A 21,539-nucleotide genomic window follows, 5' to 3' on the forward strand; every position below is an offset into this window, starting at 1 on the left:
ATGTGGTTTCTCTCGCTCTTTTTCTTCCTTTCTTTTTTTCTTTTTGGGCACGGCATTGCGATAGTGTCGAGAGAGCTTTGTTTAGCAACGCGGGAAATCTTACCAAGCCCAGATGCAGGAAGAGGAGACTAGCCAATTCGAAATACTGTTGCGAGATGTGTCGTGCTGCCCTGCTGTCGGAAGCGAAGAGCGCAAATATTCTCTAATAATCATGGAACTCAAAGTGGCTTAGCTCTTCTTTCCAGCTATAGTGGTAGATAGCATAAAGTTTTAATTTAACAACATTTAATTCTCAGTCAAGAACGTCGCATGCACAGTACGTAAACGTCGTCGGCGCTGCTTACCGAGCCGTGTAATCTAGATCCTTACATCTTCAGCCGTCATTAAATCCTAAAGAATTGAGGACTTCAGAAATGTCTCAATGAATATCGCAACTTCGGTTGCGGTAACTGCTAAATGGTTCGCGGCGAGTGCGATTAGATCGTCTGTTCAGACAGGAACCTTGGTTGCAAATTTGAGCGATCAATTAGGGTATCAAAATAAGAGTTTCACCCTATGTTGTCAGTACTTTAGAGCAGAAACATTAGTCTATATTTTGTTCCAGCTATAGCATTGAAGCAATGTTTAGTAAAGCGAAAACTTTTATACCACTGCCTATCGGCTTCTCGCACCAGCAGCTGATAAACTTGCACTTAGTATGCATAAAGGAAGTGCCTTTATAATTTACGCCTTTATGAATTTCTGCTGTACCTCTTGACAATATGCCTCGGTCGCAGAGTAAATGCGCCTAAAATATTGTCTCTATTCGCAATCTCACGTTTTATACAAACGGCGCAAGAGACGAGTCAGAGCAAGGCGCATGACACATGCACTGAGCTCTATACAACGGTTCCTTCGAATAGGCTAAAATACATAGCGAGTACCAATTTTTTTTTTCGTACGTTTTATCACTATCAATGCGAGAAATGACAGAGATACGTGAAACGCGTTTCGCTAAGAGTCCAAAAGGAAACTAAAGAAATGCCTTCAGTGCGTATTGTCCTGTATTTCGAGCTATTCATGCTATAATGCCATAACCGAACCAACTCCGTGCGCTTAACTCCGTGGAATTCACTCCGTGCATTCGCACACTCGTGCCGTATAGCCTACTGATCTTATAACCAAGCTCGCGCATAAAGTATAGCCCCTCGATACCGTATACGCATGCGTCAGGTGTGCCAAAGCTGCGAGCTACAACTGAGGCTTTCTCTTCGGCGAGAACACTACAACGGCATTCTCAGCCACCTCGTGAAATCGGTAAAAATAACGCCGCTCGCGACTCGGCCCACGGCACCATAGGTGCTCGAATATTCGAGCCTCGCATTTGACCGCATTCACAGCAGCGCGGAACTGCGCAACGTCCTTCGAAATGTATGACGAACGCTCACTTGTGCGTGTGTGAGCGAGAGTCGTGCGTCGTCCTTTCTTCTCCTCCCTCAACGATGTCTCCTTTCCCTGTACCCGCCGTATGGTAGCCGACCGCACGTAGCATTAATCCCCAGATCCCTGCCTCTTTGTAACTGTCTTTCACTCGCGTGTTTGAGTTTACATTCAATTTTTGTTTATCGACGCAGTGCGTATACGGATTCTTTGTTTTCCATGGATCATATCGTTATTATTTTTCTATTATTAAGACAGTTCTTGGTTTTCTGGTATCAACCAAAGGGTACGGGACAAAACGTCATAATGGCACCTGACCAGGCTTCTGACTACTACGCAAGATGTTCTGCAATCCGCTGCAGGGACCACATGAGCGTAGACCACATATCATACTCTATGTTATTCTCACGTTGCACTCTAATCAAATCAGAGAGCAAGAAAATAAATATCACAGTTAAACATTTACCTAACAACAAACAATGCGCGTTCGCAGAAGACTTCCGGTTCCACTTTACTGCGAACCCGTATCGCGCCTGTTTCGCTTCGTTTTGAAGCGAACGTTGTCGCCTTTTAGCAAAGCTGCATATTGCTTCAAATTTCACCTAAGACGCCACCAGATTTGCATCACTAAAATGATGACAGACGGCTTAGGGGAACGGCCTCCTTCGGGCAGGTCGTCGCAGGAGAATGTTTTTCTCGGCCACAATTCCTGCGGACAAGCGCGCGGAACTCTTCAGCGCGGGACCTTTGTTGGCAAACGACGTGAGTGTCTCGTGTTATACCGGCGTCTCGTCTTCAGGCCGTTACACAGCGCGTCGCAGTCACGCTGACGGCCTCTTTCGCGACGATCGAGCTCCCGTCAGCGCAGACGACAGGCACATCACACAAGCACAACGAAACCGATCGAGGCCGTCTGCTTTCCGCTCCAGTGGCGCACTGGGACGCGCGTCCCTTCCGCTATTCTTTTTCTCCCTTTCAATCTTTATTCTTTCCTTCCTTCCTTGATGCTTTCTCTCCCCGACCTCCCTGCCCCCTTCTTTCTTGACCAGCCGTCGGCCAAGCTTCATTGCACAGAAGACAGAGCACTCGGAGGTTCCCGCTGTCGACTACAAAGAGGCACCTCCGAGTGGGTGCCGCAGTTGCGTGCAGCAGGTGTATTGGGTGCCTCTGCCCGCCACCATAAGCTTTTATAAAAGGAGTCGCTCTGGCGTTCGAATGACCTCATAAAAGGGTTTGTTGAAAACTTGCTATGTATTGTGCTCATGCAGTCTGTGTTTTTTTTTTCATAACTTCTTTTATATAGGTGTTTGTCTCTTCTTGTTTTTTTTGTCTTTGTATTTGTTGTCCCTTTCAGGAAGAACAGCTGCTAGCCTGCTTTTATTTCTCTAAGTTTTGTTTTACGTTTGCATTATTTTCATAAACATTCGTACTGCTTCTGCAACTACTACTACTACTACTACTACTACTACTACTACTACTACTACTACTACTACTACTACTACTACTACTACTACTACTACTACTAATAATAATAATAATAATAATAATAATAATAATAATAATACTTTTTCATCCAGCGTTCGTGCAGTCCGGAAAAGAATTTGGGACGCCTCAGCACCTTTTCGAGGACAGGGCTCTGTTGTGAAGCTACGCTATGATTACGTTTTTATCGACAAAGTGCGCTACAGTTGGGATGGTGTGTCCAATGCCCTAATCAGAAACCCGAAATCCTTCGTCGGCTGCAGCTAAACCTTCTGAATCACTACGTTCCACTTCTTCTGACTGACTGCCTCGTAATTCCAATTGTAACCTTTCAATTTTAAACCTCAATGCCAGGAGCATAACTAACAAGTCCGAAGACTTTTTGTCTTTAACTTCTGCACACTCGCCTCATGTGGTTGGTATCACAGAGACTTGGCTGCACAATGATATACTAGACTCTGAGTTCACTCCTCCTGGCAACGTTGCGGTTCGCGCACATCAGCGTCACTCTAAAGGCGGCGGCGTTGCGTTGCTTTTTCGGTCGGACCTCAAGTTTTCGCGATTGTCACCACCAGGTGACATAGAATCGGCCCGGTGTAAACTTTGTCTAGACAAAGCACATGTCGTGATAGGCGTTGTTTACCGTCCACCAAATTCCTCGGTAGACCACGTTCCAACTCTTATCACTATATTAACGAGCAGCAACTAAATACGGGTAACCTCATTTGCATGGGTGATTTTAATGCCCCCGGCATTCATTGGCCTACTTTAACACTTGTGAAAGAGTCTTGCATAAATAGAGAATTAGTTGCCGTTCCTCTTTTATTCGACCCTGTCCAGGTTACCAATAAACCTACGCGATGTGGTGCTCTGTTCGATTTGGTTTCCGTTAGTTCTAACATTGTTGCAAAGGGTTACAAAAGTGATGTCATTGAGGGAGTTTCTGATCACCAGGCCGTTCTTGTCTCCTTAAATTTCTCGGTCAGTAGGCAGAATTTTGTTTTCTCTACATTTCCTGATTTTAATCGTGCTGACGATGTTTCAATAATAGACACTCTGTCTGATGGTTTTGAAGAACTTGCTGCACTAAGTTCTACTTGTGATGCTAACGCATTGGTAACTTATTTCGAATGCTTGGTTGAAAAAGGTGTTCAGTGTTTTATTCCTTTCAAAACAAAGAAGAAAAATGTGAAAATTCCCTGGATGACGCGAGATATATTACATCTGACACGTCGTGTAAAGAGACTAAGGTGTAAGAGGCGCTCAAACAATCAGCCAGCCATGATGAGTTTCATTAAAGCAAAAGCGGAGCTTAGACTGAAAATTAACTGCGCTAAGGATTTCTTCTTCCGTGTGCAGCTGCAAGACCAACTAAAAACCAACCCGCGTAAATTTTGGTCGTCTCTTTTGCCACGTGATACGACGGCTACTTCTGTGGTGATTAACAATGATTCTACCAATGATCCGTTTCATATATAAAACGCATTTAATGAGTATTTCCAGTCCGTTTTCACTCGTGACAACAACATCATCCAACCAGACACCATTGCTCGTAGAGACGTACCCATCAATGGCATTAACATTACCTAAGAAGGTGTGTTGAACGTAATATTGAAAATCGATATTAAGAAGTCTGCTGGGCCAGATGGCATTCCCAACTTGTTTTTGGTACGGTACTCATTATGGACCTGTCGCTACCTCACTGTCATATTTCGTAAGTCTCTGGCATCCTCTACAGTACCCTCGTCCTGGAAAATGGCTCAATTTCTTCCTTTATTCAAGACCGGTGACAAACACGTTTTATGTATTTACAGACCAATTTCCATAACATCTGATTCGTGTAAAATGTTAGAGCACATTATGGAATACCTTGAGTCACAGAAATTGCTAACTAATGTCCAGTACGGCTTCAGACGCGGGTTCAGCACATTAACACAGCTAAGTGAATTTACACATGACATTTGTATTAACCTCGACACGGGCAACCAAATTGACGCAATCTTCATTGACTTTTTTTCAAAGGCATTTGATACAGTGGTTCATTCGAAATTGATGTGCAAGCTTGACGCCATCCTTAATAATCCCCGCCTTCTCAGCTGGATTTCTAGTTTTCTTTCCGACCAATCTCAATTTGTGTCCTTTAACACATCTAATTCCAGGGTGACAGAGGTGCCCTCAGGAGTGCCACAAGGTTTCGTGCTGGGTCCGTTGCTTTTCTTGAGCTTTATAAATGATTTGCCTCGTCAGATATAACCTCAAATATACGTTTGTATGCTGATGACTGTGTATTATATCATAAAATTTCCTGCTTTCATGACCATTTACAGCTTCAAAAATCGTTTTCTAATTTTAGCTCTTGGTGCGCTACCTGGTAAATGACAATTAACATCCGTAAAACCGTTCTTATGACTTTCACTAATAAAACGGCGCCTTCTGTTTTTACTTACAAAGTTCATAATGCTCCAATTCAGAGCGTTAGTAAATATACATACCTTGGTCTCGTTTTCACGCCCAGTATATCTTGGTCGAAGCAAATATATTTAATAACCTCAAATGCATTGAAAACGTTGGGCTATCTGCGCCGCACATTGACCACAGCCCCAAGGGATACTAAACTACTTATGTATAAATCGCTAATCCGGCCTGTACTAGAATATGTTTCTCCCGGCTGGAATCCGCACAAACAGTGCGACATTAATGATATTCAGGCCATCCAGAAGAAAGCGCTCCGCTTCATATGCCGCAGGTACGATAGGGATTTTTCACCTTATAAAGCGCTTTCATCCCTAGGGTTACAACCGCTCTCAGATCGCCGACGCACGGAATCACTGAAGTTTTTGCATTGCATTATTAACTCCTCTTGTCGAATATCTTCAGATAATTACTTAACTCCTGCAAAACTATCTAATACTAGAAGTCACCATCCCCTAAACGCCGCACCTTATTTTGCCCGTACGGACCCTTTTAAACACAGTTTATTTCTCTGTGTAATCGAATACTGGAATTCTTTGCCTGGTCCTACTCGTTCTCTTCCTTTAAATTTATTCTTAGCAGCCATTAAATAGTTTTAGTTTGTATTGGTTTGTATTGTTCGTATTGCCCGTATTATTTATTATTTGTCATTACTCTGCCTTTCACACCCACCCCTGCAATAGCCCGATTGGGCTGCAGTATGTACAAATAAATAGATAAATAATAATAATAATAATAATAATAATAATAATAATAATAATAATAATAATAATAATAATAATAATAATAATAATAATAATAATAATGCGTGTGTGAGGAGAAGAAGAAGAAGAAGAAGAAGCGAAAAAATTGCGTTATGATGATGATGTCAGAAACTATTTCCTTATTGTAATTCCATCCAACACATGTATCGTGAACGGCATCCTCTACGCCAGACATTGAGAGTGACAGTGCTACAGCTAGTTGAGAGCGCAAGTTTATTTCAAATGTTTCCGTATGCTTTCCAATCATTTGGAGCAGCGAGCGAAATAAACTGCAAGCATCGGGCTAACATGACCATTTCGCGTTAAGAGTAGTTCACTCCCCACGTCTATATCTCTTCACGCCCTTATGCTGGGCACTTTTCAATCTTCCCTTTCTTTCATTATGTAGTTGTTGATAGTTTACGCGTGTCGGAAGTTCGACAAACGCATTCTTCTCTGCGCTGTCGTACATCATCGCCATGACACGGCGTTGCACCGAACCTCGTCGTAGCACGAAGTCCTTATGACTTCACTTCTGAATCTGTATAAACCGCGATAGTGACATTACAGAGCAAAATACAAGAAACGAACGCTACCCTCAGCTGTCCCTTTCTTTTTTTTCTCTCGAAGGTAATGTATTCTCGTGTATTGTAACAAGAAATAATCACATGCCTATATGACTGCATGACGCGGGACAACCTCAAAACAAGCGAAACAAAAAGGACAACGAGGCCTCAAAGAGAAAGCATGTCGTCGTAACGTACGCCCCGCATCAAGTCCTCTTAGAGCGTAAATATTTTTTGTCTCTCTCTTAATATTATTTTATTTTTGCTTTAGTTTTCGGCTCGGTAGTAAAGCCACGCGGCCACAACAAATCGAAGACGAAAAACAAGAAGTAAAGACCGAATGGATAGTTTGTTTATGTCGTGAGTTATTCCTTCCTTTTTCACCAGTATATACTACGTAACTAGCGTTTCGTTCGATTCTCGTTTGCCTATTCTGATGTGGTGATTCATTTCTTTTGCATCTTATTGCATTCTCGTTTGTCATTTTGGGCTAGCCCATCCCTGGCCAGCCCCTTACAGAGTGGGTATGAGCCACTGCGACATAAGACTTCTACATCTACACCCACAACATGGGCGCGCTGTGTGTGCCGAGCATCGGAGGGTCGACAGGGAAAAATCGGGGTGACAGCCCCTGATCCGTCGCCTCGGTTTCGCTTCTTGCTGGCGCTCGAACAGTTCGGCTTTTCTGCAGTGCTTCGCTACAACGCTGGGGAGCCGTCCGGCTCGCGGCGTGGAGCGGCCGACTGGCGGAAGTCGGCCGTCGCCGATGCGCTAGAACGCGAGACCAGCCGTACACAATGACGCTCTCCCACGTGGCCCGTCGCGGCCCCTCGCCCGCCTTCCCTCGTCACTCCGTCTCCACGCAGTTCCTCTCGGGCGGGCTAAGGAAAGGGTTAGCGTGGCTGGCCCAGAAATCTCTTCCATCAATGTATACCCGACTGCCAGCTTGGTGATGCGGCTCTCTTTCTTCTTTGTTTATGATTTTTTTTGTGTGTCGATCCTTCCAGGAACCGAGGTTTCTTAGACACCGCTGCCGTCGCTTTGCATCGACTGCTGTACGCCTTCCATTATTACACCCCCTCTCCCTTCTTTCTCCTTCTTGCGTGTTGTCCCGTTTTACTCTTCTTTCTTCTTTCTCTCCGTCTTTCACTCTTGCCATCTTTAGGGTACATGACTTTGACGTGACGCTGCGCGTCGGTCGGCAGACGCTGCGTTAATTAGTCTCCCATCGTGGGAATATACTTCACAGAAGTGGGAATTCGGACTCGTTAGTCTTGCATATTCGGTCAATCGCAGCGCATTAACACAAGAGACGATTGCAGAAAAAAAAAAAGGACGCACGGCGCTCAGCTGTGTCACTCGTGGAGCAATAAATGGGTCTGGTTGGTTTGTGTCTAAGTTAAGAAATGCGCTGTCTTGAAAGGTGCAACGCGAATCACAGAGACAGACCCGCAGGTCTACAGGACAGTCGTTAGTCACGCTTCTTCCTATAAACATGTGTGCCTGATTCTGGTAAATCTAGTTTTCAGGCCATCCAGGCCTTAGTAGAGTTTTTACAAAAGTACGGGTCTGGACGGTAGGCTTTGAGTAGACCTAACTCCTTGCTATATGTTTTACGCAGTGTATCGGAACGCAACGAAAACAAGGATAACCATATCCAGTTCAGGTGGCTTAATAGTTATCGTATAGCAGCTCATCGATGCAATGGTCAGGGTTCGCTAGGCTTGTATGCTATAAACGACATGCTCCCGAGTATGTAAGAGCATACTCGCACAAAGCAATTTTATTATCTTCAATAGTGTCACTCTCATTTCTAGACCATAGCAGATGGGCATGTGATCGTTAAAGTGAAACGTAAAAACAAGACTACAGAAGGCTCGATGTATGCATAAAGATTTAGAACAAAGACTGTCTCCACGAGCTAGGCATATAAAGACACCAAATATGCAATGGCAGTGCATTCAGTACACTTGAGAGGAAGCTTTGGCCCTGGAGCTCCTATGTAAGCACACGAGAATGGATAAATCGTTGTCTCTCGGTAACCAATGGACCGATCTCAATGAGGATCGTTTATATATATATATTAAAATCGTCTGACTTCAGCCAGCGGACTCTTAATTTACAGCATCGTGTGGTTTAGGAAACTTTTCGAAAATTTCAATATACAAGACTCAAGCATCAGTTTTTTAACGCTGTAACTCCGCAATAACACACGATATCACAATTCTGTAAATTGTGTATAATAATACATCTAAATCGGGCAAAATCGTTGTATTACACACTGCTCAGAAAGTTATCACTGTTTTGTGAGTAGGACTTTTTCAAAACCTCCGTAAACGTAGTAACAATTTTGCGTAAGTTATAATTTCCTACATCAAATTTGTCCGCTTTTACAGTGCAGTTCTTACGCAGTTTACAGTACAGCGTTATCTATTTCTTGTGGAATGTTACGGATTTATAAATTTCGTGCTTCAGTATGTTCGAAACTTGCAAATTTTTGGGAATGTTTCAAAAATGCTATTCCAAGTCATAAAATAATATTTTCCCCGTCTCGAGTGCAACAAACATCATTAAAAATCGGTCTAGTGGTTGTTTCACAAAAAGCATTCCTTCGTTTTACGTATACTTGAACAGGGAAATCACAGTTGGCCCCGAGCTAAAGCTTCCCCCTAAGGCTCGGTTTACATGAATGTGTAGAACTAATCATTGCGTACAAGCAATAAACACGCTACACGCTTAATAGTAGGTTTACACTTCTCAATGCCATTTTGGAAGCAAACTTGAACGAATACGATGAAACAAAGGTTGTTTCCTCATCACACAGCTGTAAGACTCTGCCTCCAACGAAGAGGTGTAAAATTTTGTATTCGAAAGGACAGACGGCGTTTCAACAGCTTGCAGACAAAATCTACGTGGGCCAAGAGCGGCACCTTAATATTCATCGTGAGAACGGCAGCCACTCGGCTGTCTTTTCCGTAGCTTTTTCTTTAACCCTCATTTCGTAGAACGTGTTTGGGTTTACTAAGAGAGCAGCTATTCCTCTCCTGTTCTCTGCAGCTGATTCAACTGCGTTTCCGCTGACCTAGTTTTCGTTTTACGATCGCTATGCTTGCGCGTGAAAGCTTCAGAGACCGATCCTTGTAGCATACGTACTACTCGCAATTGTCTCTTGTTTGACTCGTCTTCCACCGATAAATGCATATAAAGAAATCTGTGTACCCTAAAGACAGCCTACCCGTCGCGGGATGTGGGAAACGTGTTATTTGTGTACGCGTCGCGTCCTTAAAGGTCAATTTTGCGGTACAATAACGATAGTGACCATTAGGATATCGGCCATCGGCAGCTATAGTTAGTAATTTATTCAAGGAAGGAACGACCTTGTTGTTCATCTGTTTAATAACGTTAAGGCATAGGCCACAGACACACGTACGTCCTAAGCCTACAAAAAAAATGGCAATGCAAGAAAATAAGAAACCAAACCTGGCCGGAGAAAAGTCCCATTTGCGTAGGTGTCTGTCATGCAATGTCAAAATTATGTTACGATAATTTTGACACCTCAACATTCTGATTTAAACACGGGAGTGTTAACGCATAGTAACCTATTTATAGAGCATATATTTTTTTGTAATATGCTTGAGCAACTCTTAAGTTGCGGATAGTTCACCTAGCCAATTAATAATTAGTAATTACTATAGTAATTAACACTTAACTCATATAACATTTTATTAATTTTTTAATGTACGAATGCACTGTCCATGGCCAGAAATAAACATGAACAAGTCTTTCTCATTTTCCTTGATGTGAAACTGTGTTTCAATTAGAATTTCGTATTCTACGCTCCTGATCACCTTATCAAACAAAATAAAAAGTGTTCTCATTCATCTTTCTTTCAGTTCTTTTTGCTTCTACGAAAACAAACTTTGTTCTCACGAAAGAAAAAAAAACACATTATACATCTTTCTGTTACGCTTTTATGATTGCACGATTTTATCGCTTTAGATACGATGATTTCATTTTAGTTGCATCATTTCGCCGTCCTTTATTAATTACACCACAATCACAATTGTTTTATGCTCACTGTAGTACCGACATATATACGGTATTTCACGCATTCCTAGCGCTTACGGGCCGGACGCCGGTCCCCGTGCTGGTCCCTGTCCTGTTGTCTTTTCTTACTCTCGGTTCTCCTGTTTCTCCTTAAGCGCTGAAAGTGCGTGAACTGTCCCAGCTCTATATGGCTTCCGCCTCAACCGCATTCGCAATGTTCTTGGCGCTCCCCGAATTTCGCGCCAGTTATCAATTTCGGGAAATGACTTTCGCGCCCAAGTTAGAAAACTCGCGTTTGGACTTTTAGCTGCTTTTCACCTCAGTCCTCACTTTCTCCCTCTTTCCCTCTTTCGATTCCCTTTCCCTTACCCCCAGCGTAGGGTAGCAAACCGAGCGCTCGTCTGGTTGACCTGCCTTTCCTCTCCTTGCTTTCTCTCTCTCTCTCTCTCTCTCAAGCTTTTTTCTTGCTGTAAAATATATTTAATAGAGCCATCTTTATTGCGATAGCAATTCGGACTCTCGAGACGGGTTCGCGCCGCCGCCGCCGCCGTCATCGTGCTGTCAAGGCATCGACGCGCATTCGTGACCCACGCGTGCAGGGTTAGAAAGGAAATATATACACACACACACACACACACACACACACACACACACACACACACATATATATATATATATATATATATATATATATATATATATATATATATATATATATATATATATATATATATATATATATATATATATATATATATAAAAGGTTTTTATCGATGAATTTTTTGTTACTGCAGTTCTAATGTAATGTCTTTGGGAGACATCACCTAATTAACATTTTTTTTAGGCATTTGTGCTCAGTTTTTCCGGCGGGCCCGGACGAGCCTAGTCATTTAGCCACGCAACCGGGCTGGGCTTGGGCTTAGAGTCACGGGCGCGGGCTTTAAATGACGGGCCCGGGCCGAAAAATTTGGCGCGTACAATGCTCTAACTCCAACTCAGAATGCGTTGCTGGCTGTCCTTTAATTGACATTAGGTAAGTTAGGTCTAAATGGTTGCGGAAATCATACTTAGATGGTTGTCGAAGTCAACAGCTCCTCTCTAAAGTAAGGTGCTCGTTTGCTCTGGTGTGGACAGGAAGTACGTCGCTTGCTACTGCGGTTTCACTATTGTCAATGTTCATGGAGACATTAACGGTGACACAGGCGAATTTGGCCTCGTAGACGAGCACGAGTGCCTATATGTCGACGGCTGTGGGCGAATACGGCCGTCGTTGTAGCAACGTTACCAACGTCCAAACAACTTCTACGGCGCCACCATTTGAAGACTAACAAGACGTTGTCTATTTATGTACACCGCATGACAGAACGCTCACCTGAATTGCAAGGATATTCCGTGGAACGTACCGAGCGGGTGGTATTTCGGTAGCGTGGGCTAAGAAGATGAATAAATGAGGCTGAAATTTAAATGTAAGCTGTTCGTAGGGTGCTTTAGGCGAGTTTTTTCGCTATCGCCTTTGTTGAGACCTCTCTGCTAAACGTGACCTTCTACTTGCAGTCGAATTTCCTGTTCCACTGTTTTTGTTTGGCATGATTTCTCGCGATTTCTGCTCCATTCGCACTAACTAAACTCATCCTGGGTTCTCGCTATGTTCGTAAGGTGAAATTAATTGTTTAAGCGCGAGGCGTTTGCCACTGCTCGTAGAAAAACGACCTAAACGCGGAGCTGAACGGATGCTTATTTGCGTGCCTTGATGCTATTTTCGAGTACTGATTAGCAGCGATGGCTTCCTAGGCACCCGATAGTGTCAGGCATGACGCAGGTCATGCGGTCATGTGGCGTACATATTTCGCAATTTTACAGCAAAAGCACCCGAAAACGTGGATTAATAATATTTCGGAGGTACACATTGTGTATCCTTACGAAACATTACGGAAGCGTCTACACAGTTCAAGCCTTACTCTGTTTAGCTCTCTCTCTCTCTCTCTCTCTCTCTCTCTCTCTCTCTCTCTCTCTCTCTCTCTCTCTCTCTCGTTTTTTGTTTCTTTTCTTTTTTGCGGCACGTCAACGAGTAAACGACAAGCAGCCTATGCGCTAACGGTATCCTCGACAGGCGCACTTACCACATCTGCGGCCATGCAATTGTAACCCACTAACGCGCTCCAAGTGCTTGAAGGAAATTTCTTAGACGTTTTCTTTTCTTTTTAATTCTTAATTATCCGAGTTATATGTTCCAAACATCGCACGCCTCCGACGCGGACATGCCGACGGCTTTTTATAGTTCCCTCAGTAAAGAGCCTCTATGCTTTGAAACAAATTATTTTAATCATTCGTTTCTACCTGCTGCCACGGGCGATTAAAACATACTAATAACACTGCTAAGGAGCGCAATCTGGCAGATATTTAGAAATTGGTTAATAACCACTTTAAATGTTGTACTAGATTTTTACTCTGTAATACGTTTTCATTATATTGTTTTTCTGTTCTGGCATTCCCCCCCCCCCCTTTATTTTGTTTTGGTACCCCTATGACTAGACTATTGTTCAATAATGCTTTTTGCTCCCTCTTATTGGAGCAATCGTTAAGGGGCCTCTCAGGGCTAAATAAGTCATGATAACGACTATATACTGGAGTTGCGCTGCGATTTAATCGTGCGAGTGCTCAAATTTTAAAATATTTTTGTGCACTGCTACGAATAATAAATTCGAGGCGGAAGCGCGGTGTCGTCACTATGTGCTTGGCGAAGAGGTTGTTCACTCGGGGCCCACGTTTCTAGAAAAGCAGTGAAATATTTGCTCCAAGCTGCGCATCCTGACATAAGCTATGCACAGATGCGGGTAGAGAGCCCTTCCGCGCGCCCCGAACGCAACGCAAACGAACAAACCACGCTGTTGGAGACGGCGAAATGAACGTGGCTATGCGGAAGAGAGTTGCAGCAATACCACACAGAATACGCTGTGATAAGATTGGGCAGCTGGGTTCCCCTCTGACGTAAACGCATCGCCTACGCAGCGGGGATTTGCGGTGGGCGGCGGTCTTGTACTGAGCAAGCGAATACCCGAACAGAGTGTCGAGGAGGTTTGGTTAACAGTAAGGTCCCGCGCCCACTTCATGCATAACTTCGTTTGGGGCACAACTTGCGCGTAGTACTTTGTGTAACTTCGGCTGCTCTTCTGATTGCTCGCATGGCTGTCGACCCACGCTGCCGCTGCGCCCAAGAAAACACAATCGTCGACGCGCCCTTCCCACTATTGCGCAACCTATCAGCCGAGCAGTGCAGACGTATCTTTTTTCTATCTTTCTTTCTTCTTTCTTTCTTTTTTTTTTTTTTTGTCCTCGAGTGTTTCCATATACGGGGAAATGTTGGGGGCCACGTAGAGGTTGGCCCGCTTCCGCCAAGGTCAAGCAGCTTCGGGAAGTCAAAGGCGGAAGCCGTGTTTGGTGCTACGCCGAACACTTTTACATTAGCGTCTGCCAACCAATCTCGGCTCTTACCCAGACGCCCTGGTATAAAAGGAACAGTATAACAAAAAAATATTTTGACGCGAGCGCAAAAAAATAAATAAAGAACAATAGGAAGTGACGAAGAGGAAGAACGTCGCGCCACTTCCCGCTCTAGCGGCGGTCACGCCGGCGTTCACCCACGCAATCTCTCGACACTACAACACCGTACGGTCGCGTTGTTAGGAAACACCCGACGTCCGTCGTTTGCGTTACGGCCTGCTTTCTCTTTCTCTCTCCCTCCCTCTCTCTTTTGTTTTGTTTCATTTCTTCGTTCCTTCCGACTTTCTTTTTCTTTTTCATCCGCCACCCACATCGTTGTAAACACATACGACTTGCAGAGTATACACTCCTGAAATATCACAAGGTCGCCATATCATCAGCTGCACGGATGTGGAGGATTTTGTGCCTCGCAAAGATTTGAGAGCAAACGCGTCTCGCTTGTACTTCTTGCCCAGGGACAACTTATAGGCGCTCGCACTCCTAAACGTCAGATATTATACGCGCATATAACTTCGCTGCAGTCGACCTCGTATAACAGGGAAGCAGCATTTGATAGCACCACTTCTTTCTATCTATCTATCTATCTATCTATCTATCTATCTATCTATCTATCTATCTATCTATCTATCTATCTATCTATCTATCTATCTATCTATCTATCTATCTATCTATCTATCTATCTATCTTTCTATCTATCTATCTATCTATCTATCTATCTATCTATCTATCTATCTATCTATCTATCTATCTCCGCTAAACTGTGCGATTTACCCCCCAAGAGCACTCGTTTGGTTCACCAGACAGCGTTTTAAAACGCACGCATGGCGTGGCATGGCACACGTGGCACACGTGTTGCCATCTGCTATAATCAGATTTATATTATGAACGCAGCCTTTCGAAATCTGGCGTGGCGGCTGACGACATCGATCAAGCTCGATGCTTTTTCTTTTTATTTTACCTTTCTTCTGCGTCTATTATCAGTCCTTGACATCCACGGTTCGTGTCAATAAATTATACAAGCTGATCTAAATTTATTGCCCTAAAAATGTAATGCCTTCCCATTCTCCGTTCTTCTTGCTTCCGCGGCAACAAAACCGCCGAACTTCGCAGATGTTCACGATATTTGACTATCGTCAGAGTTATTCACTCTTATTCAGTGTGCTTCGAGCTTTTAGTTATGTTTGCCCTACGAAGAGCTTGCCCTGCTACTAAAGGGCGCCAATGTCCCCTTTAAATTCATATTTTAAAGAAATTTCATCTGATTTATTCCTCAATGCAGATTTATTAACTTTTGCTTGACGTATTATTTTTAATGCCCAACAATTTCGGAGAGCTTATACTCACCGCTTATACTCCTGGATGGATGACAGCGACGAGAGAGAGAGACAAAAGGGAAGGAAAGACAGGAAAGACAGGTTATCCAGTGTAAGCACCGGCTGGCTACCCTGTGCTGGGGAAAGGGGTAAAAGGAATAAGAAGAGAAAGAAGAGAGAAAAACTGAGAAAAATTCACACAATAACGCGACTCTACGCGCTACAACATTCACAGATGGTTGCACAATTCACAAGCCCTCAAAAACTTCAGCAAAGCCCTTAAGGCCTTGATTGCCGAAAGCCGTCTGCCAGCGACAAGCTGACAAAATTATGCTCGACAGCATGTGCGTTATTTCCACGCGCTACGCATGTACAGTCGTCATACGCAAATGTTCTCCTACAAAATCGTGTTCTCAGAAATCATCTGTCTTATCAGCAGTGCACTGCTCCTTGAAATATCGTAAAGATTTTCTGTTTTCATTTTATTCTTTGCTCTTTCATATAGGTACAGTTTCATTGCTGACTATTTGGAAATAAAAAAAAGAGCCATAGGTGCTTCTAATGCATCAGCACACGCAGCGCTGGTAAAAAAAAAAAAAGGACATCCGATAGAAAAATGCTTGAAAAGTCCTCCTCTCGCTGTCTTTGACTCACTTTCAATCGATGTAGGTTAACCTGTCGCGCAGTTTCGACAAGCGCCAACTTAACAGCCGCTTAACCCTCGCTCTACGGGATGTGGTGCCGGCTCGTCCTTTCGATCGATCCTTCGCCAAATGTGGCTCGTTTCGAAAGAAGTTTGTTTCCTCGTGCCGGCTACGGCCGTGTCCGTCAACTGCGGCTTCATCATTTCGCGTTTGCTGCCCACGGTATAGCCGAACGGCGTCTTGTTACTCACCTCTGCCCTCCCGGCGCCGATTTTGCTGTAGCGATTCTGCTGCTGCGATTTTGCTGTATATATATATATATATATATATATATATATATATATATATATATATATACAAACTCCAAAAAGGCAAAGTTGTCGTTACGCGACGCGCCCACGAACTCTTAACTTAGCGATTTGCTCGCTAAGCTATATATATATGTATATATAGCACGTTTTTCAGTGACGTAAATAGACCGTTTATTGCCCCGGTAAAATTGCTTGAGGGACTCTGGCTAAGTTCACTGTCTCACCGCCATTTTATCGCACCGGCAATATCAGCTCCTCCGTTAGGTCGCTACTTTTAATGACACACCAAAGCCCTTATATGTAAGCCCTCTGACTGCATCAAAGCTGCTTTTGTAGGCTAAGCACAATCTTGAGATGTGACACCGCTTCCTCTTTCCACATTCGGACCGCTGGCCTGTTACTATAGCAGAAGGTAACCTTAAGGTACAGCTTAAAAAATAACAATGACGGCGACTAGCAGCAATTAAAACGTAAATAATATAAGATTCTGAGAGTGTCCTCGAGATCATCAACTCTTAGCGACTTTTCTTCCGTAACAATGAAGTGTTTTGGAATGTGCACTAGTGACTTTGTCCGAGAGTAGCCGTTTAGGCAGGGTTGGGGCGTGTTCCAGAGAAGCGGGCAATACGCGCTAACCGTACTCAAACGCCTACTTTCTGAAATCCAGGGAAAATACGGGGCAGGTGAGAGGTGGGAAATCAAGACGGTGAGCAAAATGAGCACAAGGTAAAAGCGAGAGCCAACGTTTCGACAAACGGACTTGTCCTTTTTCAAGGCGACATATGCTTTCCTCGCCACAGTATGTACAGGTAGGGTTCTTCTAAAAGGGAGAGAGTGTAAGGCTGGTGGGTGCGGCAACGACCGAAGGTGTGTTAGCGGCGAGGGTGTAGAACTGAGAATAAAGGAGTACTGTGCACGAGGCCTGTGACACGGCCGTGTGTGAGCCTTCGTGTCAATGGCCGTGTGCGCAGCACCCCTCTATTACCTGCCTTGCAGGTGGTCGTGGGCTATCCTGTCTCTAAAAGAGATAACAAAATGAGGGGCAGAAAACGGTGCTCGTGAATTTTTTTTAATTACTTAAATGGAATAAATATATAAATAAAAGAAAGGAAAGAAAGGGAGGGTAAAAACCACTAAGCAACCAATTTAAGTGTTGTTGCCTATAGCTCGAAATTTAGCATAGTGAGTAGATTCTAAAGCTCCCTTTGAAACGTTTATGCCTATTTGTTGCAATGTCTTCAACTTACGGGTAATGTGTGATTCTCTCTACTTTCTTTCTCGTTCGTAACGTTGTGAACGAGAAAGAAATTTATGTATTTATCCCATTTCAGTCATTTCTTTTTTTCACTCCTTTCACGAGCACCGTTTTCTGCCGCTCATTTTATTATCTCTTTCAAAGACACGAGCGCCCACAACCACCAGCGAAGCAGGTAATAGAGGGGTACTGTGCACGAGGCCGTGTCACCGGCCTCGTGCACAGTACTCCTTTACCCTGAATTCTACACCCTCGCTACTAACACACCTTCGGTCGTTGTCGCCTTACCCGCCTTACCCCCTCTCCCCTTTAGAAGAACTCTACCTATATATATATACAGTGTGCCGAGGAAAGCACATGTCGCCTTGAGAAAGACAAGTCCACTTGTCGAAATGTTGGCTCCGGCTTTTACCGTGTTCTCGTTTTGACCATCTACTTTCTGAAATGTATGCCAGTGCCGTCTCGCCAGAAGCCTGCATCCCTATAAGCGAAAACGGCTTTGCATTTGTTTCTTAAAACCGCGCAATTAACTGAACCATTTGTTACATTTAATGACGTAGATTCTAAAATGCGACCTTTCTGCGAAATTTGAGCAATAACAGTGCATAGGTAAGCAAAAACAATGTTTTTTTTTTTTTTAGAAGACTCTAAACGAAATGTGCATGTCCATGTGTAGCTGTCATTAATGCGCCGTCGCATACCACATTTAAGTATTTCTTTATGCAGCGCTACTCTGCTACCCTCATCAATTTCTTCTTTTTGCTGAGAAGATTAGATCATATAAAGAAAAATTATTTCTCGTTAACGATTTATCTTACAAAAAATTGACCTCAGAAACACCACCTCATCTTCATGGATTAGATATGATTCCTACTAATTATGCTATCCTTGGGCTCCTTGGCACAGCGGCCGGAAGGTTTTCTTTGACATCCAAGACTGTTTCTTCGGTTTCAGCGCGATTTACTTGTTGAACAATCACCTTAATATTATCTTTCTTTATTCTGCCCAGTGTACCTTCTTTATGTTGTACTTTTATCTATTCCTTCATTTTCAATTATGTTTCACTTTCTAACCTGTTTCGTTGGATTATCACTTACCAGTTCTCACCTTCCGTCTTACTTATTTTATATTCACTGTTTTATGTTGAGCTACCCGATTCCCGGTCGACACCCCGGAGCGGACATGTGCCTCTACGCGCCAAGAATCAACATTTATGCATTTGCGAGGGACTGCCGCTGTCGCGTCAAATGGATTTCGAGCCAAAATAATATCGCGGAAGCCTGCCCGATTTTTCCGCGAGCTTTTAGGCTGAGTCTATTCCGCTGCATCACAACGCGGACGCGGCCCGACGAAGCATTACGTCACCGGACAGGTTCGAAAAGGGGAAAACAAGGTGGCGCCGAGCTTTAAACAACAATGCTGGGGTGCATACGCTAGACGAGTTGGTTTCGGACGACTGCGTCGTCCACCGGTACTTTGATACTAAAGTCATGCATCCAACGCTTCTTCTTCTTCTTCCTTTTCTTTTTCTTCTTCTTCATCTTGTTCTTCTCTTAACCCGTTTTGTGAGAAGTCGTGGCCACCTTGAAGTAGTCGCACGGTGAGAGGAAATGACGGGAGACGCGGGGCGTTAGATGCCATTAAGAGTCGGGTTCAATGCCTTGGCTCGCGAGGCGTTATCTACTACGCGATCCATCGGCGCATACGCAATGTGTTTTAGCGCAATTCAGAGATAGATTAGATAAACGCTCGCACTCTGGAACTTCCTTGTACTACGTGGCTATTCCAGATCTGCTGCGCTTTTAAATGAACGTAACTGGTCCAACTGCATTTCGTAGCCATTTCTTCTTCTTTTTTTTTATCTCTTCTCAGAGCTGCCACTGCACTTTGCTAGTTGCATACAAAACGCGAAAATAAAAAAAATAAAAGATTGCCGTACTTAAGAGCTAAGCTGTTAAAATAATTTTGCCTGTGTAGCACACGTTATACATATATGCAAATCAAGATCTTCCACGCGCCTTTCAGATGTTCGCGTTGCTAGCAAACGCATCACGCATGAACTCTAGATGAATGAGTTTTATCAAAGCGACACGCGTCGCACATCTTAAAAAGCGAGACCTTTACTGCGCATCAATAAAGCAGACACGCTACATTTGTTACTCGTTTCATTGTTCCCACTGTCTACATTGCCTTCCTGTCCTGTGAAGCAAAACTTAGTTACAGAGAGGCAGACACTCGCCCGAAAAAAAAAAATTGTGTGGTGCGATTGCACGCAACATCTCGTAACGACGTATATACAGTTTTAAGCATAAATCTTCTCTATGTGTTTTCGCTACATGCGCAGGCATGTCTCGGTGAACATTAGGAAACTTTTCCTGCTTGCGACCAATAGTATTTAGGCTACAAAAGAGGACCGGAAAACGTAACGTATGCCTACTTTTGCAATATAACCGCGTCAAAAGGGCAGTGACAGATTATCAGAATGAATTTTTTTTTTCAATCAAGAAAAGAAAAGAGAAACCTAAAGGGAGATTGTAAAGGGGCCAGTGCAGTGTTGAGTACAACCAAGAGCTTGTATGACGCAAGATATGCATAAAACATATATTACCGAATAACGGGGCTTAAGGCGCAAGCTTACATTCATCATCGGTAGCGGGTCTTCATATTTCAACTGCGGTTTATGCGCTGTTAGGGAATCAGTATTGCAAAAAGAAAGTAAAGAAGTTTCACAATCTCCGCTTGCGTGCATGTAGGCAATAGCTGACGCCGCACAGAGTCTGTCGGAGGAGGCGACTTTACGGCGCCATTGTGGGCAGCGGGTAGCGTATATGAATATACGCAGTGTTTCAACATAGTGTTTGCAGTGCAGAGCGAGTTCAAGGCGAAATGTTAGCCGTTATGTACAGTGTACAACGTGGCTGGACAAGGGAAAATGGCACGGAACGCCGGTGGTCTCAGCTCATCGTTGGGCGATGTGTTTCCTTGGCCTAAGTCCTTCGAACATTGATGCTTTAAGCTGTGAAAGAAAGCTTATGGCTTTCAAAAGAAAGAGAGAGAGAAAGAGAGACGAAGAAGGTAAAGCAGCAAGGTTAACCAAGGACGTGTTCGGTTTACGATACTACACTTTAGTAAGGACAAAAAACAGACAAAAAAAAGAAAGAAAATACAGTAAGTCACCGTGAACACAATCGCAGAGGAATTTTCACTGACAGGAACAGGCGGTCACACAGTCCAGTCGCATTCAAGCGGCGCTTCATGAGGCCTTCGTGGCGCTTCGCATGCAAAAGTACTTCGGCCAATGTTCCACGATCCCTTCTTTCGAGAGCGATCTGTCACCTAGGCGTTCTGGTTTAAACTATACTACACTCCTCTCCGATGCTCGGGTACTTGCCGGCTTTCGAAGCATACAATTAATGGCGCAGCCGAATACGCAGCACTGCGCCGAGCAAGTCGCCAGAAAAGAAAAAAAAAAGAAGTTGTTGAATAGTTTACTCCCTTATGGGAGCATTTTTTACTTCCCTGTCGTAGTTTTCAGGGAGTGCTTTGGAGTTAAAATGCTGCGGTGCGGCTGTAAATTATCATACAGCTACAAGTAACCACGCTACATCGAGACGCACAGAATACACCAGAAGCGGCACGACACCAGGCACCACGCGACAGAAACAAGCAGAAGTATATACCAGTGTGTGCTATAGCCACGTCCTGTGTGGTGAGCAGATTAATCTTTTCTTTTTCTTTTTCAGAAATTAAGAATAGCTGGCTCGAGCAATGGTGGTCTGCCTGCTT

The 21,539-nt window shown here is 43.8% G+C and overlaps 2 protein-coding genes across 7 annotated transcripts in view; one reads left to right on the forward strand and one right to left on the reverse strand.

Moving 5' to 3' along the window:
* Actbeta (inhibin subunit beta) overlaps positions 1–21,539 on the forward strand; it is a 210,623-nt gene that overhangs the window by 161,807 nt on the left and 27,277 nt on the right. The gene's annotated exons all lie outside the window — the stretch shown is intronic.
* LOC142572699 (uncharacterized) overlaps positions 1–21,539 on the reverse strand; it is a 231,350-nt gene that overhangs the window by 91,353 nt on the left and 118,458 nt on the right. For 4 of the 6 annotated variants that reach the window (XM_075681995.1, XM_075681998.1, XM_075681999.1 and 1 more), the window contains exon 3: positions 15,575–15,680. The exons of 1 other annotated variant lie outside the window; for it this stretch is intronic. In XM_075681995.1, coding sequence (XP_075538110.1) covers positions 15,575–15,680 — 106 coding nt within the window. The remainder of the gene's footprint in view (positions 1–15,574; positions 15,681–21,539) is intronic. One more of the 6 variants, XM_075681997.1, reaches the window with a different exon arrangement.

This window comes from Dermacentor variabilis, chromosome 2 (assembly GCF_050947875.1).
Source record: "Dermacentor variabilis isolate Ectoservices chromosome 2, ASM5094787v1, whole genome shotgun sequence".
In the NCBI taxonomy this organism is placed as follows: domain Eukaryota; kingdom Metazoa; phylum Arthropoda; class Arachnida; order Ixodida; family Ixodidae; genus Dermacentor; species Dermacentor variabilis.